The following is a 22151-nucleotide window of genomic DNA, read 5'->3' as shown; positions in this document are numbered from 1 at the left end:
TGCTTCTTCCTCTCCCACTCCCCCTGCTTGTGTTCTCTCTCTCACTGGCTGTCTCTCTCTCTGTCGAATAAATAAAATCTTTAAAAAAAAATAAAATAAAATAAAAATAAAAATTAACAAATAGACAAAGACAAAGCAGGCCAGTATTAACAACAACAAAAGCAAGTGTGAAACAGCAATACAAAACAGAGTAGAGACCAAAGCTAATAGCATGAAGACGGGTCAAGGATATTTCCACCGATAACCCGGGACAGGACACGGGGAAGGAACGTTTTACCTCTTTTTGCATCTAGCACAGCTTCAGGATGTATACTAACTGCAGGACATATTTATTACTCCGAGAAAATGATAAATTAAAATCATCTCTTTCAGAACTAAGAGATCAAGAAGAGAAAAACATACAGAACTTTAAACATGTAATTAACAGAACTTACCTACTGTATGAGCACATTTAACTCCTCGAATTCCACGTAACTGATCTGTTGGATAACTGACATTCTCTATTCTTTCTGTAATAATGTCTTTGTCCTTGACATGCTGCAGGCTAGGTTCTGGTCAACACCCCCGCCCCATGTTCACCTGCTCTTGCTCTCACCACGTAAGTGGTTCCAAACCTTCTTATGCTAGTCCGCATTAATAGAAGTTCTTAACCTAAATGTTATATAAACCAGTGAATAAGAACGTGAATGTGAAATAGGACTATGAATTTGAAAAATAATGATTTCTAGAAAAGTAGTTGAATACTTTGTAAAGATTCGTTAAGGATAAATCATTGTAAGAATTTGCTGTCAGATTAAATGCAAGCAAGACAAGTGTAAAAAAAATAAAAATAAACATATATATGAATCCTAGAAAACTTGAATCCTTCCACAAGTTTCTCTGTATTTGCCTTCCACTATAAAGAAATCCAAAATGGAAATTACGGGCAATGCAGTCTGGCAGTGATCTATACAAGAAAGGCCAACTCAATTCCAATTGGTGTAGGTAGGTGTAAGGAAAAGGCCTTGGCCCTACATCAAAAGATTGGTAAATGAATGTATATTTATGTGTATTAAATTAAAATGCATACATTTTCATTTTTTTAAATGACTCCTCATTCTGACATTTTTGATTTACAAATCTTGTCAGGTAAGAGATAATTTTGTAAAGACAGAATTTTGAAACAGAAAAAATAAATGTTTTTCAAACATGCATGGAACCATTATAAAAAACTGGGAAAAGAAAACTTTCGGCGAACACCTCACAGGCATCACAGGGTGCGGGATGGAACTCACAGGCAGAGGGGCCAGCCGAGGAGGGTGGGTGTGGCTCCAGGTTCTCCTCAGCAGCCTCGGGCAGGTGTGCCTGGGCCGCGGGTCCACAGTTAGCTCACTGCCAGCAAACCTAGACAAAGCCTGTGATCATCCAGCTAGCGATCTGGTTTGTATCTCTACAAGTTTATATCACACTGGCCACATTCTCTGTCCACAGGCTATAAAATGAAAAGTCACAGTAGAAAAAAAGTCATTTAGAAATAAAAAAGGATCTAAATAGCTCAACTTAGACAGAAAAAAATCAAACATAAAAATACAGGGGCGCCTGGGTGGCACAGCGGTTAAGCATCTGCCTTCGGCTCAGGGCGTGATCCCGGCATTATGGGATCGAGCCCCACGTCAGGCTCCTCCGCTATGAGCCTGCTTCTTCCTCTCCCACTCCCCCTGCTTGTGTTCCCTCTCTCGCTGGCTGTCTCTATCTCTGTCGAATAAATAAATAAAAATCTTAAAAAAAAAAATACACGCCATTTAAAAGGAAGGATGGTGAGTATACTACATGCCATAACTCAGGAATTACCTTCCACCTCTGGTCAAGACGGAGTAACAAGGATTGGGTTTATCCTCCTGCCTGAAACAACCAATACACACAAAAAAGCCCAAAACAAGACAACGGGCACCAGGTAGAAAGGACAGTGATCCTGAGAAGCAGGATGAGGGAATTTCCAGGCTGCAGTGTGGTTGAGAGACTGGCAAACTCCGTGGGTTGAGGAGCTAAGACTGAGAATCTAGGGAAACCAAGCCAGCTAGAACATCCAGTACATAGGACTGACGAGCAGTAAGTTGCCCAGGAGAAAAGTCTCAGAGATCTGCAGGTTTCCTCCAGTGGCCATGAGAGTAATGAGCAGCATATAGGCTTGGAAGAAATTATCTAAGGCTGAGAAAAGAATTGTCCCAAAAAATCAGAGGGAGTACTTCTCAGCATTCACATAGGACCAGAACAGTATCTGTTCCCACTAGGCATACTGAAAGTCTTGGTAATTCATGAGGCACCTGTTACAGAATTCAAGAGTTTTGCCTTAGTGATGGGGTGAGTTAATCCTAAATAGTTCTCAAATTCTGCCTAACACATCTTAAATCAGGTCCTGGATACAATGGTTTAAAGTAACGTATGTGTGTCCCAGAACAAAGTTCAAGAATATTTATAGAAATACACACTATCAAGTATCCAAAAGGGTAAAATTCATATTGCCTAGCATTCGATCAAAATGACAAGGCATGCAAAGAAGCAGGAAGTACATCCAACAATGACAGTGAACCAACAGAGACCAACTGAGAGCCGACAAAAATATTAGAATTTGCAGGCAAGGACATTAGAAACTACTGTAACTTTATTCCATTTGTTGAAAGTTTAAGTAAAGATAGTGAAGCTATAAAAAAAAGATCCAAGTCATGTGTTAACTCCGGAGGAGGGAGAACCCTCCCACGAGTATATTGAATCATGCTGTATACTTTAAATAGTTTACAGTTTTGTCAACTGTACCTCAATAGAGCTGAAGAAAAAAACAGTAACAATCAGAAGTGATGTAAATCATACCTCTAGAGAGAAAAACTACAATGTCTAAGATGAAGATTATATTGTAAGTAATTGCTGACTAGACACTGCAGGAAAAAAAAAAAAGACAAGTGGGCTTGAAGACCTAGTAATACAGCTATCCAAAATGAAACAGAAAGATAATTTAAAAAATAAACACTTCATATAAGTGTAGTTAGAGTTTCCAAAGAGAAAAGTGAGGATAAAAAAAATTCTTTTTAATAATGGCCAAAATTTTTCCAATTTTGATGAAAATTATAAACCTGCAGATCCATGAAGCTCAGTGAACTCCAAGCAAGGAACACGAAGGAAACTGTCTCAGGACACATTATCATCCAGTTGCTCAAAACCAGCCAGAGAAAATGACACATTATGTACCTGACAGCATATTTCTTACAGGAGAAAAATACGAGGATGACAGTGGAGCCACATTTTTGAAGTATTGAAAGAAAAAAAAAAAGCCTGTCAAGTTAGAATTCTGTACCCAACAAAAAGATACTTCAAAAACAAAGGTGAAAGATACTTTTTCAGACATGAAAACTAAAAGAATTCATTACCAGCAAGCCTGCACTGTAAGAGATATCCAAAAAACTCCAAGTAGAATACCAGATGGATAAATGGATCTACACAGTGGGACAAAGAGCTCCAGAAATGGTTAACTATGGGAATAATATATATGATTTTTAATCAAATCTCTTTAAAAGAGAATGTTTATAAACAAAACAAAACAAAACAAAACAAAACAGGGCACCAGGGTGGCTCAGTCGTTAAGTGCCTGCCTTCAGCTCAGGTCATGAGCCCGGGGTCCTGGGATTGAGCCTCCCCCCCGCCCCCACGCCACCCCAGTCGGGCTCCCTGCTCAGTGGGGAGCCTGCTTCTCCATCTCCCTGGCACCCCCCTCCCCCTGCTCTCTGTGTCAAACAAATAAATAAATAATCTTAAAAAAACAACAACAATGCAATGAGGGGTTTTTACATATATAAATGTAAACTGTGTAACAGCACAGCCTCTAACAAGTCAACAAGTCTGACCAGGATGTAGGAGGGAAAGTAAAACATATCAGGAACTAAAACTGGACTCCTAGTAGAAGAAGAATTTAACAAAAATTATAATACCATGTACAACTTATCAATTAATTTGGAAAGATAAAACGGTTGATTTTTTTTAGAAAGGTATGAATTATTCAAATTGATTTCTGAGAAAGTAGGAAATGAATAGTTTCCCCCATGGTTAGTAAGGGAAAAGGGGGGGAATCATTTACTTCTAAGACTGTTTTATGAGTTCAACAAGTCTTAAATTAACAGATAATTCCTGTATTATTCAATTTTCTTGCCAGGGCATAGAAAAGATAAACTTACCAACTCATTCTATAAAACTAGCAGAACTATAATTCCCAAACCAAACTAAGATAATAAACAATTTTTTAAAGAAAACTTCATGTATACATATCTAAATCTTAACATTTTTGAAAAATACAATTCTAGAGTGTATTAAAGACAATATATTGTAATAGAGTTTTCATAACAGGACACAATGATGGTTCAGGAGTAGGAAACCGATTTAAAAAAAATACTACTATGCTGAAGCCTCCCTTTTTTATTCAAGTATTTGACAAATGTTCATTTATTCATCAAAAATTTACCAAGTATTTTTGTAGTGCCAGGCACTGGATACTGAGAATTCATCAGTAAGATGTGGTCTCCGCCTTCATGCAGCCATCTAGAGAGATAGATTAAAAAGAAAATTATAACACAGTATAAGGCTATGATAAGAGAAATACAGGGCACTATTGTAATACATAAATTAGTACATTCGGGTGCTGTTGGAATAATCCTGTTGAGGATGACCGCCCCTTCTCAGATGATGGCAATTGGTGTGAGGAATATGGACCTACACAATATGGTTAGAAAGTAGTATCAAAAATGTTGGTTGATTGGTTGGAGAAGGGTTGAGTCAGATTCTTTGGAGGTCTTAATATCTTAATATGTGTTATGTACAAAAGGGTCAAGTGTAAGTGTCAAGTAAGTATGGAAAATACTAAGCATAAAATTTCTTTACTGCAGTACCTATCAGAAGCTTTATGGTGTTGTCACTAACAGAAAGCCACCCAATGTTAGATACTACCTGTTTACCAAAACACTTGATTACAGAACCCTTATTCTGCTGAACACCTTGTAAGAATGGTGGTTCATGAACACATGCGGAGAAACTGTGCTCCCACAGAAACACCCCTTCCTTTCTACTGCAGCTCCCAAGCCTACATGAATTATCTAACTATATTCAGTTTGTTGAGGCTGTCTTGTTTGATCCCTTTACACAGGACATTTATTAATTACCCTCAACTGGGTGAGACTGAAGTGAAAAAGATTCACTAGAACCTCAAAAGGGGTGTGTCCCAAGTCATTAAAGAATAAAAAGATTATTCCGAACCAGGACTATCTATGAATCCATATGAAAAGACCTGACCCACAGATAAACTGCAATAAAGCAGAATTCATCTTTGTGAATCTCTATAAAAGCTACCAAATAGTCATACAGGTAAGATACGCGAGAACAAGCTCATTAGAAACAAATCCTTCTACTATTAAACTGCTAAAGCAAACAGAAACTTTTGATCCTAATGCTATGTTGAGTAAATAGCCCCGGTTACCTAAAAACTGCATACACTTTACAAATAGGGAAGACGTGAGAGTATGTGAACTCTCAAGGAGGGTAACTAGTTCCTAATGCTCAGAACTATAATCCATGTCACCAAAAGTCTGATTCTAAAATATTAAGTTCTATATGTACAAAGGAGTACTTCAGGATGCTCTAAGAACAGACGTTCTTAACACCAGGCAACCACTGAACCGAAGCATGTTGCTAATGCTGTACGCAATGTCTCTAAAGTCGGCGATGTCAACAAAATTAGGCGCACTCCTTGTTATGTTTTCAATATATTAAAAAGCAACAGAGTACAAATGCTGTGGTTAATACTAAAAAGGATCAAAATTTTTCAAGGAATGATATTTTTATAAACAAGTTCTACAACAAAGGGGAAATAGCATCTTGATACACAAAACTTCTGCTAAACAAGATTTAAAAATTTTTAAATCAGAAAATGTTTAAGACTAAATTCTTTCAAATGTTCAAACAAAAAAGCAACCTGTACAATCTCCATAATAAAAGGTATCCTTATACCCATGTCCTGGGCACTTTGAAAATGTTAGAATTTTTAAAATTTGAGTGATAGAGGCAGCACTTAAAAGGCTTCAGAAACCTTTTTTTTCCTCCAAAAAAGCATAGTTTCAGTAAAACATTTTACCATTTTTCTCTATGCATTTACATTTGTGTTCTTCCTGAAAAGGGGGATTTATATTAACACTGTATTTTTAATGTAAAAAAATACATTTAGAAATATTTAACTTCCTGAGTGACTTCAGTTATACATCAAACATGATTTAATGAGCAAATTCTAAAATTTTAGAATGAGATAGCATGTAAAATTTACAATTTTATGTTCAGAGTAAAACTCAAAAGACCATGTCACAGAACTTACACTATAAATTCTCTAAGAAGTCAAATATGACTTATCCCCAAACTTTACCAATAAGCTTTCTATGTAAAACATTAGTAAAATGAATCACTGAAATTACATTTTCTCATTTAACAAAATACTGACAGTCAATTCAGACTATCAGAACTTGAATGTTTTCTATTATACACACCAAAATCTGATTCACTAACAAGAAACTTCTTGCAATACAAAAAGATAACAGATAATTAAAATATTTGCTTTATAATACAACCAACCCATATAATACATCCCTTCCTCATTTATCTAAAATGATTAGGAATTGTGGCACCTTCTTTTGCATAAAACCCTTTCCTCTTCATAAAACCCTGAGGTGAAAGGTTATTAATGTAATAAAACTGGAACCCCAACTCTTATTTCTGTATTAGACTGTAGCTAGAGGTTTTAAAAACTTTATAAAGAAACGTGGCAAATTGTAAAGCTGCTCTGTACAGTTTAACAAAACATTTCCAGGTCAATTTAGCCAAAAGGACCTAGAATGACCCTATAATAACATCGTCCTTTTAATACTTGTTAGTGTCGAGATGAACGCCATTTTCCATCTCGGCTACTGTCTCTTCTGTTCTCATAGTCATGGCTCCAGCCATCGGGATTCCTATCTTCATAGAAGTAGTCATCTCTGCTTCCTCTGTAATGATGGTCAGACCCATGATCAGTGTAACGCTGTTCACGGCTATAATGTCTATCCGGAATGTAGGGATGAGAATTCTGTCTGACTTTACGTTGTGATGATGGTGTATCTTGGCGCCACTGGGAGCCTGAAGACTGGTTAAAACTATGACTATGGGATGGGGAAAATCCTGATGGATCCAGATGTGGAGAACCAAATTTCCCACCATAGGACATCTGTCTCAGAACATTGTTCATCTAAGAATAGAGAAAAAGAAGGAAATGTTAACTGCAAGTATTTCTAGGTATCAAAGCCAGTATGTATTTAGTCACGGTGAACCAAACAGATAATGATGGAAAAGCAAAATTACTCTTGCCCAGATGGATCTTAGGTTAAACCGAATTCGGAGTAAAAAAAAATACAATGGCTTTATTCATTCCTACATATAACCCGCAAGGTATTTGTACATTACTAATACTCCTTGCCCTCAAGAATACAACTTAGACGGGAAGAGGTGATATAAATGATTATAATGTAAATCATTATGTGATGAACACACAAAGAGCCAAGAGCTCAGGATCACTAAGAAAGGCTTCATGAAGGTGGCATATTATCTAAGTATTAAAAGTATGGATGGAATATTTTAAGGGGGAAGTATGCCAAGGAAAGGAAATTGCACAAAGACAACAAGGAAACAGAACAAGTTTGTAGAATAGCAAGAATTCTGACTGATTACAGATCTCATAAGCAGTGAATAATGGACAGTTAGGCTAGAAAGCTTTACTGGCATCAGACGATGGGAGTGCCTCATAACTAGGCTAGAGAAATCAGACTTTATCTTGCAAACGATAGAAAAATCAAATTACCAGGAAGATAAGCAAAACAGGATTATAACATTCATTTTGAAACAGTGTGTGAGATGGGCTAGCAAGGAGAAAATGGAGACAAGTACAAACCAGTGGTCCCCAAATTCTGCCTGTGGATAAGTGCTAGCCAGTGATGACTTTTTTTAAATAGCCTACACCATGAGAAAAATATGTGGTATGTACATAAAAGTTGACACCCCTCTATATTGGTCCCTCAAGTTTACTTTATTTCACTTATATTTTTATTTTGCAGACCTGTAGAAGGTTGACAGGTCACAAGCCAACATTGTGATGTGGCCAAAGAAAAAAAGAAGAAATGAATTCAAGAAAAAGAAAAAATAAAGGACTCGGTGACAAAATGAAAAATATGAAAAACTGGAGACAAAGATGGAACAGTAAAACACACAGCAAATTTTGAGCCTAGTCGAAGTCTCATTATTACAGAAAAAATGGAAATCAAGAGAAAACTGGTCAAAGACTCAAATCAATATATTCAAGTACAGTTATTAAGCATCAAGGAAAATGTCAGGTAAGAAGCCCTTCAGCGTACATTGCAAGAGTATCAGAGAATAAATTTCCAGTCCTTGAGACACATACATACACCCCTCCACAACAACAGCTGAAGAAAAATACAAATGTGAAATGCAGTTCTATTTATCTTCAATCTGTTAAATGTTTTTCAGCCCAGTGAAAATCAAAATGGGTGATCAACCTACAGAGATCATGCTAGTCTCACTAAAACTTACAACATTATTTAAGAATCATTTGAGCATTTTTTTAAACATTTACTTTAGAGACAGTGAGCGTGTGCAAATGTGCACACATGTGTGAGTAGGGACAGGGCAGAGAGACAGAATCTGCAGAGAGACTGCAGAGCTGGATATGGCGCTTGATCTCACAACCCTGAGATCATGACCTGAGCCGAAATTAAGAGTCAGATGCTTAACCAACAGAGCCACCCAGGCACCCCTATTTGGAGATTCTAAGTTTTTTGGGGTTTTTTAGAAGCTCAAGTTGAAGATGTCTGAGTTTTGGTAAACATTTTTGTACAACCTCTAGAGAGCCTGGGTGGCTCAGTCAGTTAAGCATCTGCCTTCAGCTCAGGTCATGATCTCCAGGTCCTGGGATGAAGCCCCAAGTCTGGCTCCCAGCTCAGCAAGTGTTCTGCTTCTCCTTCTCCCTCTGCCCCTCCCCCTGCTTGTGCTCTGTGTCTCTCTCTCAAATGAAAAAATAAAATCTTAAAAAAAAAAAAGAATAGAAAAGAAAAATGAAAAGAAAAGAAATATCAACCTACCACTGCTTGTCTCTGAAAATTTTCTGGAGAAGAAAAAGATCTCTGAATTATCTGTACTGATGGAGTCATGGTATCCACAGTCCTTTCATACCTATGAAAAATAAGAACACCAACATATGATCAACGATTTAACAAATATTTGTATATACTAATCATAAGACACAGTGTGGAAGATAGGAATGAACAAGAAAGAAAAGGTATCCACCTGCTCTCATGGCTAAGGGTAAGGATTCAGACAGTAAAACAACGTCACCTTGTTACAAGTGATATAATAATTGATTAAAAAGTAAGTAACGGGAGAGAGATGGGGTTCTATTTTAGCTCTGCTGGTCAGGGATGGTCTTTCTAAAAAGGGGACACATTTGAAGTGAAAACTAAGTAACAAGATTACCTGGAGGCAAAACATTCCAGCTGAGGGAACAATTAGCACAGGGGTGAGTAAACTATACAGCCTGTGGGCCAAATCCCGTTTTTTAACACTCTGTGTCTGTTTTATCTATGTAGTGTTACAATGACAAAAAAAAAAGTATGGCCTGCAAGGTCTGAAACATTAACTATATGGCCCTTCATAGGAAAAAAAACAAAAACAAAAACCTGTCAATCCCAGGACTAGTGCAGAGGTCTAGGCTGAAAACTAAGATGAAAAAGATTTGGTCGATTAGATATGACAGATGAGGGAAAAAGAAAAATAAACGATAAAATTTAGATTTTTGGCTTGAGCAATTACGTAGACATCTACTGTGACAGGGAAGAGGAACAGGTCTGGGGGAGCAAGGAATTAAGGGTTCTGTAACACAAATAGGATATTAATTTTAAGGAATCACACCTAATTCCTCAATTCCTAAAAAAGTAGCTTGCTCTACAGAAAGAGTCACTTTAGGGGCGCCTGGGTGGCTCAGTTGTTAAGTGTCTCCCTTCAGCTCAGGTCATGATCCCAGGGTCCTGGGATGGAGCCCCGCATCAGGCTCCCCGCTCAGCCGGAAGCTTGCTTCTCCCTCTCCCACTCCCCCTGCTTGTGTTCCCTCTCTCGCTCGCTCTCTGTCAAATAAATAAATAAAATGTTAAAAAAAAAAAAAAAAAAAAGAAAGAGAGAAAAGTCACTTTAACAAGTACTTTAATTTTATTTTAAAATATTTAGAACCAAATCACTAATTGATTTGTCTCATAGTTTAGATCTTTTCATTTTGGGTTTTCTTAAATCAGGTCAGATATGTGTACATTAAAGGGGTAAAGAGTATAAATTTCCTTATAAGAAGACAAAAATGATGTGCATTCTAGCCTTAAATTAAAAACAACTTATTTACTTGTATATTTTTTTCCAAAGAAATTCTCAGGGAGGTAAACTTTTCCCTCTACCTGAGATACCTTTGAAGCGTCTCCAAAAGTGGTTTGAGATGCTTCAAGTTCCAAATGTGCTGAGAAGTATTTAAACACAATTTCAGTTGGCAAGAAAAGCTGCTAAGATGGTACTCTTTTTCATTCTTTCTTGCAATTTTACTTTCCAGTTATCTTTTCATACTGCAGCTACTTCGCTCTGGCTCTTGGCACCACCCTAATCCAAACCAACAACCTCATCCTAATAAATCCCTTGCTATCCTGCTACTAATACCAATACTTTGCTATCAATAGCTTCCTAACTGGTCTCTTTTCAGCCTTGTCCCCTCCAGTCCATTCTCCCACAGCAACCAAACAACTTGGTAAAATACAAACCTGTTCCTGTTCCTATCCTACTGAAAACATTTCAATGTCTTTCTACTATTTTTAGGAGAAAATTCCCAAAGCTTAACTATGGCCTATAAGAAAGACCCTCTTTTCTACTTCACCAACATCATCTACTACTCCATTTCTCCTTCCTTATGATCTAGATACATTGGCCTCTTTTAGTTCCTTATTCATTTATACCATTTCTCCAAGCGCGTTCTATGCTTTCTTTAGAGAACTTACTAAACAGGTAGTCACTACATATCTATCTATCTATCTATCTATCTATCTCTCTATCATCTTCCTGTAGACTTTTAAGCTTCACTAGGCAGCCTATGACAGGGGCTGGGGTTCAGTCACAACGCTTGGGTTTCAATCCCAGCCCACTGCTCACGAGCAGTTCAAACTTGAGCAAGTTAATGTCAGTCCTCACTTCCTTCACATACAAGGTAGAACTAACAATAATCCCTACCTCCTAAGACTGCTGTGAGAAATAAGACCATAAACACAAAGGACTTGAAGAACCTGACACATGACAGATATTTGTTGACTCTTTCTTGAATGAAGCCCAATATGACTAATCAATAGGTCTATACTGATAAACCAGGAAAAAAATGTCCCTGGTAAAATACCACGCTTCCCAAAGCAAATAAAATTATTTTGTATAAACATGGTAGCTTTTCTAACCCTTAGTAGCTGGAAGAGACTCTGGGGGCATTCAATTTAGCTTTTTCTTACAAATGGAAGGACAGGACCAGAGAAATGAGACTACTTCAAATCTTCAATCAGAGAGGCAGCCCTAGAATCCAATTCTATAAACTCTTAGTTCACTAGTCTGTTTACTGATAGGTATTTTTAAATTGCAAGTAACAACCAATGAGTGGTCAAAACAAATTTGAATTTTTAAAAGAAAATAAAATAGAAAATAGAGTATAATGAAAGTAGAGAAAATAAGTAATGTTCTGGGAAATTTTCAGTTATACATTAAATATGTGACTGTGGGTAAATGTCCTCACAAATGAGTGTAATTATAGGTACATATGTATCTATTTTAGGGTTACTATATACGTCTGTCTGCAGTCCCCTTAAAATAAATACCTAATTATAACACAAATAATATAGCAGAAAAATAAAGAGGTAGGCGCTTAAAGAAGGAAACAAATCACTCAGTATGTTTTGAGATCACTACCTGAAAAAAATTTCCAATAAATGATTTTTAACAAAATATCACCTGCTAGGAGATGTAGAGGTAGGGCTTGAGTTTCCAACATGATGCTGAGGATATGACAAACTGACGTCCTGAGAGGCATGGCTACTTCCTAAAATGAAGTAATTTGAGAAATTATTCTTGATAGAAAACTCAAGTTGAAATTTTATCCCTTCTACCCCAAATCATGCTAAAAAGGTAGATAGAAGCTACAAGAGAAAACCTCAAATTTCAGTTGACCGCTTTACAGTTTCATCAGCGTGAAAACTGTAAGTGTTTAATATCAGATATAACCAAAACAAAGGGTTCAAATAAGTACTATCCAATGTACAAATATCCAATCTGGCCATAATATTCTGATCCCACACTAAATTTTAACTGGAAACATGGAAAGTTTCATCCTCACATGATCCAGAATCAAAACCTGTAAATGTAAATCACAAAGCAGCCAGGAAAAGTATTTTTAAAAAACAATTCTTGCTCCTTTCAGAGCACAAACCCAAACCCAAGTCTTTCTAACAAAAAAGTTTATGCTCTTTTCAGTAACCCAAACTCAATTTTAAAATGACTTTCAAAATCCGTATTGTTAATGTTATCTAGTTTCAGGGATATATAAAAATTACTATCCACAAAGCTTAAGGTATTTTCATCCAAGAGGTTCTTTAAAACTGAATAATAAAACTAAAAACAAAGAACAAAGCAGCAAAAAAACCCTCTCCCCAAACAATAATACTGAACAGTTACCTGATCTAAATTGAATTTTGATGGGCCTCCCAAAAAGTTTGATTCCATTAAGTAGATTCATCGCATAAGGAACAGACACTTCATGCTTGAAATTCACAAACGCAAACTGTTTTGGTTTACCATCCTTATCTTTCGGAATTTTCACTTTTACTACCGGCCCAGCCTACAAACAAAAAAGGAAGAAAAAAAAAAGTCTTCAGAATTTAAATGAGGCAATTTCAAGAAAATACGCAAATTTTAGGAAGTTTAAAAGCAACAGAAATGTAACCAGGAAAAGCCTAAAAAATGGACACATAGGGATTTCCAACTCAGTTAAAGATTCCACAGATATGACTGAACACTTGATTAATTTATTTGGGGAAGGAAGCCCATAAGGAACTGGACACAGTCACTCAGTTTACATTTCATAGTGCTTTATGACTTTTTAACAAGGTGACCAACATCCATCACTTTCCCACTCCGGGTAACGTTGACCAAGAGCTAGAGAAAGTGGTTTCTTTGGGCTAAAAATTCACTTTTGTACTGATTAACCAAATATTACCAGTTGTTAGAGACTAGAACTGAAAAGAACAAGAAATTCTGGATTTTTAACACATTTTAACGCAGAACTGAATACAGAAACAACACGTTTGCTTTTCTATGGAGTAGTCTTTTAAATATTTTAACGCTGCAATTAAAAAAAAAATTCGGTGGAAAACATATACTGACCGAGCAATTGAAATCTGATTAGCCAGATAAACCGAAGACAAAGTGCCTTAAGGGGAAGGAAGATGAGCAAAGGGACAGGAAAAAGCCCTGCTCCATGAACAACCCACACATACCGTGCCCCTTAGGATCCTTGAATCATTACCTCGGGAATGCTTCCCTGAGGAAGCCTCCACCACCCTTGAGTGAACTGACTAGGGTTCTTCCCATAAAGCGACACCCAGCGAGAGCCTCACTTTCCCGGTGGACCTCCAGCCCCAAGCGGCCCACCCGTCGGGCGCCCGGACCCACAGCCCCGCTTTCCCCAAGAAGGCGGGCATGGCCGTCGGGCCGGACCGTATAGGAGCCGCATAGCGAAAGGAAAAGCCTGCTCTCGGCCGCTGACCTGGTGGAAAAGCTCGAAGAGGAGCTCCTCGGTCACTTTAGTTTCAAGATTGCCCACAAAGAGAGTGCGATCCGCTTCCGCTGCCGCCGCCCCCATCTCAGCGTCGCCCCCTCCCTAAAAAGGCCGAAGGGTCGTCGCCGTCGCACTCACTGCGCACTCTCGGAAACCCCACGTCCTCGCCCTCCCGGGCGCCACGGACGTAAACGTCAATCACGCTCGCTCCCGGCCGGCGCCGCCGTGCGCGGACGCGCTGCGCATGCTCGCGAGGAGAGCGCCGGTGAAAGGCGGCTCCTCGGCAGGCCGCGGCTTTAGGGATGGCCTCAAGTGTAGGCGGTGGCGGCGCTGGAGACGGGCTGGACTGATCTGTGGAGCCGCGAAGGGCCCGCCTTGACCAAGGGACGTAACAAACACTGCGGGCAGTGTTTGAAGATGGCCCTGAACAATGTGTCCCTGTCCGCCGGCGATCAAAGGACCAGGGTGGCCTACCGGGCGTCCCACGGCGACCTCAGCCCGTCGGCGGCCTTAGCGCTGGCGATGGTCTCCGGAGACAGCTTCCTCGTTGCCAGGCCCGAGGCTATTTTTCCAGGACCCACTGCTCGGCAGGCCGTGAGGCCAAACGTTCGTACCGAGAGCCGTCGGGCGAGTGGGGGCGGCCGGAGCCCGACCCGCTTTATAAAGGGAAGGGAACCTGATGGACGGAACCGGAGCCGCCAGACCAGATTCTCACCGTATCCGACCCCCGGGGTTAAACTGGATCTCCTGAGGAGCTTGCTGCAACAGCGGCTGGTTGCCATTGGAAGTGTTATCGCAGCCCGCCTGTCGGCTTAATACCTCCATCTGCCCCTCTATTCGCTCATAAACAAGGCCTCTCTAAAATCCTTCCTTGGTGGCCTCGGCAGTCTTATTTCCAGAGGGATGAATTTTCATTTTAGTATAAAAACATGTAGGAGTCTTGTTAATATGGCTTAGTACGGAGGAAAATTGTACTTACTGCTGAATTCCGATGGTTTTAGGCAGCCAGAATAATTAGATCAGGAGGGAGGTAGAAGAGATCTTAGTCACAAAGCTGAGCCACCCCCCCCCCCCAGAGGCCAGCAATCATTTTTTCACCCTTTGTGCACGCCATCCCAACAATGAACCCAAATTCTGCTTTCCACAAATCTTACTTCCCACCCTGGCAGATTCTCCTACTTTTGAGACTTGTGATTGAAGCTTGCTTAACTCTCTACCTCTCTACCCCACACTATTACCGTTAAGTTTACTTTTGTTGGTGAAAATGAAATGCTTCTTTTTACTCCCCTGGCATATTCTTCCATAGGGCCCAAGGCAACCCTTTTCCATCTCCCTCCCCTTTTTTTCAGGAGTATCTACAAACTCCAGTCTCAGTCACACTAAAAACAAAAGCAAACCTAAACTTTGCTGCTTTTTCATATTATTACACCAGTTTCATTTCTTTTTTTGCCAAAGTCTCCAAATGAGTTTTTACATTTCCGTTTGTCATTTTATTATTAGCGTTCAGCCCCAGGTTCCTTAATCTTAGTCTGTTGTCCCGAAATACAATGGTGGGTAACTTAGGCTCACAGTCTCCTGTTAGGAAGCTGTTCATCAATTCACTATAGCATCTTCCTCAAACGTTCTTGTTTATTTTTACTCATTCAACCATTCAACAGTATTTGAAGATCTTCCCAGTGGTGAGCACTGTGGATAAACTACAGTCAAGGAATGTATTCTAGATAGGGAGGCTAATAAATCAATAGGTAATCACCACACTGGACTGTTTTTTAGGTGCAGTGATAACAATACCCCAGGTTGCAATGGCTTTCCATACTACTGTACTATCCTGGTTCTTCTCTTACCTGGCTGATCACTCCTTATTTTTTGATACTTTTATTCTCTTAACCATATATTTCCTAAGGTTTAAAGGGCGGTATTGGAAGAAAGTTAGTGGGTTCTTCAAGTGCCAACTCTATGTAAGCAGGTAGACTAGGTTTTTCTCAGTGGACTCTTGTGTATAATTATGACCAGATAAAGCAAAATTATCACACACCACACAGTACTGAATTGTTAGAACCACATTTGAAGAAGAATGTTGGCAAATCAGAGAGCTTCCATAAGAGAGTGATTAATATGGTGAGAGATCTGGAACAGGTCATAGAAAAAATGGTTGAAAGGATAATAACAGCTATTTTTTTTTTTTGAGTGCTATGTGTAAGGCAATGTTGTAGAGGCTTTTATTCATTATTTATTCAGATATTTATTGAGAACTTATACTGTGCCTGATATGCCCTGTATTAGGCTTTTAGAATAAAGTGAACAAGATCAATAACATCTCTGCTTTGGTGGAGCTTTATATATGTCATTTAATTCTCACAATGGCCCATAAAGGAGATATCATACTTCATTTTATTGCTCAGAAACAAAGGCACAAAGAGATGAAGTAGTTTCCAAGGCCATACAGCTAGTCAATGATAGAGCCTTGCAGCCTTGCTCCCAGTCTCCTCATTTGAACCACGCCATACAAAAAGTTATTTGAGCAACTCTTTTCTCAATTCTCCCAAGGATAGCATATATCTAATACTCTTCCACATATCTAAAAGGTTAATTCATAATATACAATGGATGCCTTAGACTGGACATCACAAAACCTGTAGTTGAGAAAGGAATCCCAAATCTATATGTTACGAGTTTTAGACTGGGAATAATAATAATAAATAAATTAAGGCTGAAGGTAAGAAGTGTTTTCATAAAACTGAGAGAAGCCTAATAGTGAAAAATAACACCTCACAAGGTAAGATAAGTTAAGCTAAAAAGTTCAGAGAGAGGCTGAATATTATCAAGTATGAAATAGGATTATATGTTCTTCTTAGATCCTCCCCATTTAACCAATAATTCTGTACTTTAAAAAATAAACTTGTTCGGCTCAGGTCATGATCCCAGTGTCTTGGGATCGAGTCCCACATCCAGCTCCTTGCTCAGCGGGGAGCCTGCTTCTCCCTCTGCCTGCTCTGCCTACTGCTCCCCCTGCTTGTACTCTCTCTCTCTGAAAAATAAATAAAATCTTAAACAGACAAAAAAAAAAAAAAGAGAGAAAGAAATGGTAGTGTCAAAAGAGATTAAAAAGTTTTTTTTAAATAAACTTGTTAAAATTGGAAGTGGAGAACAGGATGAGAAGAGGAAAATGAGGTATAATACACAGGATGACCATATTTACTGTACAAACCAGAACACTTGAGAGTGGAAGAGGGTGCTAACAACTGTGCTGAGGCAACAGGCATAACTAGAGGCTGTTCTAGGCCATCTAACCCTCAGAGACGTTACAGCATTAAATATGCCTTTAAAACATATTTCTTAGCTTCAGGGAAAGGCTGAGATTTGTAAATGAAGAAACAAAAGTCTGGCATAAAAGTGCACAAGAGAAAAGGAAGACCCAAAGGGAGTGACTTTATTTCTGTTGGTTTAGGTGTGAGATCATCAGGAGCAGGGCTTTGAATAATAGCATACATGTGCCAGAGGGAAAAAAAAGAAAATAGTATGGTTTATTGTGCTTTGTTTGACAGGAGGAGACCTTGTTCACATAAATGTTGCATCATTTTAAATCTGAGCCAATGAATATCTAAATTCTCCTTATTCTTAGCATCTGCGCTAGTGTCCAAGTTACAATGTGTTCCTAGAGTCACAAAGACCATCTCATGGAACCAGAACCAACGTAAAGCTGTCAATGAAATTAACTTGAAGTAGGGACAAAGTTTCCCCAAGAGCAGTCCATGTCATTAAAAATGTTAGTGTACAAAATGGATTTTTATTTAACATCAGTGGTTAAGGATAGCATGTTGACATTCTAAAATAGATGCATTTTTTCTGAGAGTAATACAAAAAACAGCCCCAAAAAATCAATACTTAATGTTAGTTTTTTTTTAATTGTAAACTCCTATTTGTTTTTTATTGTCTCATATTTATCATATCGTAGTAACTGACTAGCATGTGTTGAAGTGGGGTTCTATTAGGATATTTACTTCCTCTATTCATCAGCACTAAAGCTCTTAAAAAGAATGCCCATTAGGGATATAGAAAAAAGAGGCCACAGAGACTTTCCCTCAGTATCTGGATTTCATGATAAGCCTTACCTCTAAAGAGGCGTAACTTGGAAGGAAAGGAAAGGAGGGAGGAAAGTCCTACAGGAAGGATGAGTAAGTTAACTTCTGATGGTCAGAGGCTCAGCTGCCTAGCGAGCAAAATTGGTTATCTTTCATTCCTTCAGTGAATGTATCCAGATCTCACTAAGGTACAGCTTAGTCTACCAATTCCCATGAAAAGTACTCTCGTTTTCCTATCAACCAAATGTATGTCTGCATACCTATGACTTCATACCACCTATTTCTTGTCCTTCTTACTTATGATCATTCAAATGCAAAGTCCTGCTCATTTTACCTTCACAATGTGTTTCTGTAATCACTTTCATTACCTGGATTTTATTTACCTGGATATTTAACCTGTTTTCTTTGCCTCTGTCTCTCTACTTCATCCTAAATGTATACAGCCTCCAGACTGATGAGCCTAAAGCATATCTCTGATCACATAGTTACTACTTCAGTGTTCCCCATAGTCTATTCCACAAAAACTTCACTAGAAATTTACTTCTTATAGGAAACTGAGGGTTGCTGAAGGAGGGCTCGGTGGGGGGATGGGGTAACTGGGTGATGGGCATTAAGGAGGGCACTTGATGGAATGAGCACTGGGTATTATATAAGACTGACGAATCACAGACGTGTACCTCTGAAATCAATAATACACTGTATGTTGATTAATTGAATTAAAATAGTTAAAAACAAAAAAAATTTTTCTTAACTGCAGATGCCATAAACCGACTTTTAAGACTCTCCATAATCTGGGATGCCTGAGTGGCTCAGTCCGTTAAGCGTCTGCCTTCGGCTCAGGTCATGATCCCAGGGTCCTGGGATTGAGTACCACATCGGGCTCCTTGCTCCTTGGGAAGCCTGCTTCTCCCTCTGCCTCTGCCTCCCCCCTGCTTGTGCTCTCTCTCTCTGACAAATAAATAAAATCCTTAAAAAAAAAAACAAAACTCTCCATAGCTGTCCACGCTACACTGCCAGCCACCTTTTTCTTATTCATAACACGCCCGTGGTTGCTGTTCTTTCCTGCCGCTGTGCCTCTGCCTATTCTAGTCCCCTTAACCGAATAGTTTGTACATCTCATGTTCTGCCAGTTAAACTTCTACTCATCCAGATTGGTCCAGTTTCTTTACATTACAAAGAACACACCCATTTTAACCAGGATAAGCAAAAACTGGACTGGACCGACGCCGAGAGCTAGAAAAGTGTGGTGAACATCAGATGTTCTGTCTACTGAGCAACTATTTATCCTCTAAGAGCACCTTGGTTTTTCCTTTCTGTGGAGCCCCCTCTCCCATCCTCCATTCATGTATTTGGGGAGAAGCTTCACACCTACCTAGAGGGATAGAGTTATAATCCGTGTCTCACCTCCTCTACTACGTTGAAGCTCCCTGAGAGCTGACAACACGTCTAAATTTATTTTTAGAGCCACCTGGGTGGCTCAGTGGGTTAAGCGTCTGCCTTCGGCTCAGGGCATGATCCTGGAGTCCCAAGATCAAGCCCTGCATTGGGGTCCCTGCACAGCAGGGAGTCTGCTTCTCCCTCTCCCTCTGCTCCTTCCCGGCTCATGTGCTTGCACGCCCTCTCTCTCTCTCTCTCTCTCTCTCTCTCTCGTTCACTCTCTCTCTCAAATAAAATCTTTTAAAAAAATAAATTTATTTTTATATTTACTTGAACCTATTATCCAAAGAGTAGATATTAAATGAATGCCTGTTTATACAACTGAATGAACCTCACGTAGGCTATCTCTTCTTGGAATCAAAATCCAAAAGTGGAGCGTTCCAGGAAGACAAGGGCAGAAATTGTAGGCCCTTCAGTCCAAAATCACCCAGTCATCTGGGCAGATATGAGTAATATGGTAAGACAAAATAAGTTTTGTTTAAAGGTTTTAGTTCCATTTAGAATCAATCTGCCTCTGGGAATATAACCTGAAGATAAATCCCAACCAAGATGTGGACAAACATCTATGCACATAAATATTTAATGCACTTTAAAATGCCCCTATTTATAATTTTAAAAATGTGGAAATAGCTTCTATGTCCAAAATAGACGATAAATAAAGAAAAAAAGAATGAGTGCTTAGTGTGTACCAGGTTGCCATTAACCACTTTCCCAAGGATTATTTTATTTAATCCTTACAATTATTTTATGACAGGAGGTGGCAAACTTTATTCTTTCAAGACCCAAGTAGTAAATATCTTAGACTTTGCAGACCAAGGGGCAAAACTGAGGCTATCTTGTAGGCATTTATGTAATGAGAGAAAGCAAATTTCCACAAAATTTGTATGGATGAATTTCAAAATCTAATAGTTGATACATTATTTTAGTGATGCTGACGCTACTAAGGCAAAGATGGAATTCTTTTTGGCGGGGGCGGGGGGACATTTCACTCTACTGGAGTTCAAAGTTTGCATTCCCTATCATCAAAATCAATAGCAAATGCTCATTTGTTAATGCTGATTTTTCATAAGATTTTATATATTTTATCTTTGAAAATGTCTTTGAAATTTTCTTTTCATAGGTACTTCCAAATCCTGATATCAGTCCATGAGTATATGGTTTTAATTGGGCATATTCATTGCTTGGAAGGCATTTATGCAATTCTGTTAAATTCTTCTCTCGATAGTTGCCTTTTAGTGTGTCATTATGTTGCAGATTAATTGCTTCCAATTGAAGGTGGAAGTTCGGCAATTGCACAGTTGAGTGGATTTTGAAATATGGAAATTTTTTTGCATTCACATCCAGGTCCAAAAGACACTGTTGGAACTGTAGTTTGAACTCAGAAAATATATCTCCTACATATTTGTGTGGGTATGGAAGTCTGGCTTCTTAACTTTTCAACAGCACAGGAAGTACATAAAACAGCTCGACATTGCTTGTGATTCAAACAATGCTAGTTGTGGAGATTTCCACAGTATACATTTGGTGTGGAAGTGCTGTTGTGCCTTGTAGCTGTAGGCTCAATTCGCTGAGAAACATTATCAAGCCTGCAGCAAAAGTTAATTTCCAAACCCATTCACAGTTCAGTAACAGTGGTTGAGGGTAGTTCTTCCAACCACTTAAAAATGTACACGGGGCACCTGGGTGGCTCATTTGGTTAACCGTCCAGCTCTTCATCTTAGGGTCCTGAGATTGAGTCTTGCATCCAGCTGCATGCTCAGCAGGGAGTCTGCTTGAGATTCTCTCCCTCTCCTTCTACCCCTCTCATCCCCCTCCCGCCCACTCTCTCTCTCTCAAATAAATAAATAAATCATTTTTTGAAATGTACAAATTGTTCTTAGCTGGAGGGCTATGCAAAAATTGGCAAAGGGCTGGATTTGATCTGTATGCCTTAGTTTGCAGAGAATTTTATTATCTGCCCAAGGGCATAAAACTACTTAGTCCTGGAATAGGGATTGAAATTTGATCAGGCGGCCTGGCTTCAGAGCCCATTCACTTGGTAACTATGCTATACTACTCATCACGCTAGGGTAGCCAACTGGCAGCCAGTAGCCAAATCCAGCATGGGGTTTTCTTTAACTAATGGTTGCAGGGTTTTTTCTTAAAAAGACGCGTTATACAATATTTAATATGTACAAAACAGAGTAAGTAAAGTGCAACCAATATCCATGTACTTACCATCCAACTTAAATAAAATATTGCCCCACATTTAAAATCCCTTCTGTTTACTTTGCTTTGATAACCTTGTAGTCATACCACTTCCTGAGTAATCACTGTCTTGAATTTGGTATTTTTGCATTCTCTTCTTTATTTTTAAAAATGACTTTTATTACATATATACCTCTGGTGTATCTCTAAGTGGAACATAGAATTGTTTTACCTGCTTTAAAACAAGATAAATGCTATCATACTAAACGTGTTCTGTGGCTTATTTTCTCCACTTGATTTTGCTAACACGTTTAAAAATAAAACTGGGGCACCTGGGTGGCTCAGTCGGTTCAGCGTCTGACTCTTGATTTCAGCTCGAGTCATGGTCTTCGGGTCCTGGGATGGAGCCCTGCGTCCTTGGGCTCCATGCTCAGCATGGAGTCTGCTTGTCCCTTCCCCTCTGCTCCCTCTCTCTCTCTCCCTCTCTCTCTCAAAATAAAATC

General features: G+C 38.9%; 2 protein-coding genes across 2 annotated transcripts; one reads left to right on the top strand and one right to left on the bottom strand.

Annotated features, from left to right (window-relative positions):
* Positions 1-5767: 5767 nt before the first annotated feature.
* On the bottom strand, positions 5768-14166 carry RBM7 (RNA binding motif protein 7). The gene is made up of 5 exons (XM_026505717.4): positions 13931-14166; positions 12841-13003; positions 12121-12208; positions 9189-9279; positions 5768-7285 (listed from the first exon to the last, which is right to left on the bottom strand). The coding sequence occupies exons 1-5, from the start codon at positions 14024-14026 to the stop codon at positions 6932-6934; spliced, it is 792 nt and encodes a 263-aa protein (XP_026361502.1). The 5' UTR covers positions 14027-14166; the 3' UTR covers positions 5768-6931.
* A 7-nt stretch (positions 14167-14173) lies between these two features.
* On the top strand, positions 14174-17013 carry CUNH11orf71 (chromosome unknown C11orf71 homolog). Its single transcript, XM_026505719.4, has one exon. It carries the CDS (start codon positions 14360-14362, stop codon positions 14756-14758), a length of 399 nt encoding a protein of 132 aa, XP_026361504.1. The 5' UTR covers positions 14174-14359; the 3' UTR covers positions 14759-17013.
* Positions 17014-22151: the final 5138 nt, after the last annotated feature.

This window comes from Ursus arctos, unplaced genomic scaffold (genome assembly GCF_023065955.2).
Source record: "Ursus arctos isolate Adak ecotype North America unplaced genomic scaffold, UrsArc2.0 scaffold_22, whole genome shotgun sequence".
Classification (NCBI taxonomy): domain Eukaryota; kingdom Metazoa; phylum Chordata; class Mammalia; order Carnivora; family Ursidae; genus Ursus; species Ursus arctos.
This window is presented reverse-complemented; position numbering and strand designations above follow the sequence as displayed.

What these genes read in the sequence shown, in the direction of transcription:
- CUNH11orf71 (XM_026505719.4), top strand. Translation starts at nt 14,360, where the DNA reads ATGGCCCTGAACAATGTGTCCCTGTCCGCCGGCGATCAAAGGACCAGG.
- RBM7 (XM_026505717.4), bottom strand. Translation starts at nt 14,026, where the DNA reads ATGGGGGCGGCGGCAGCGGAAGCGGATCGCACTCTCTTTGTGGGCAAT. An exon ending in TCTTCGAGCTTTTCCACCAG is followed by an intron (nt 13,004 to 13,930) that starts GTCAGCGGCCGA and finishes TTTTGTTTGTAG; the next exon opens with GCTGGGCCGGTAGTAAAAGT. An exon ending in ACCTCTACATCTCCTAGCAG is followed by an intron (nt 9,280 to 12,120) that starts GTGATATTTTGT and finishes TATTTTTCATAG; the next exon opens with GTATGAAAGGACTGTGGATA.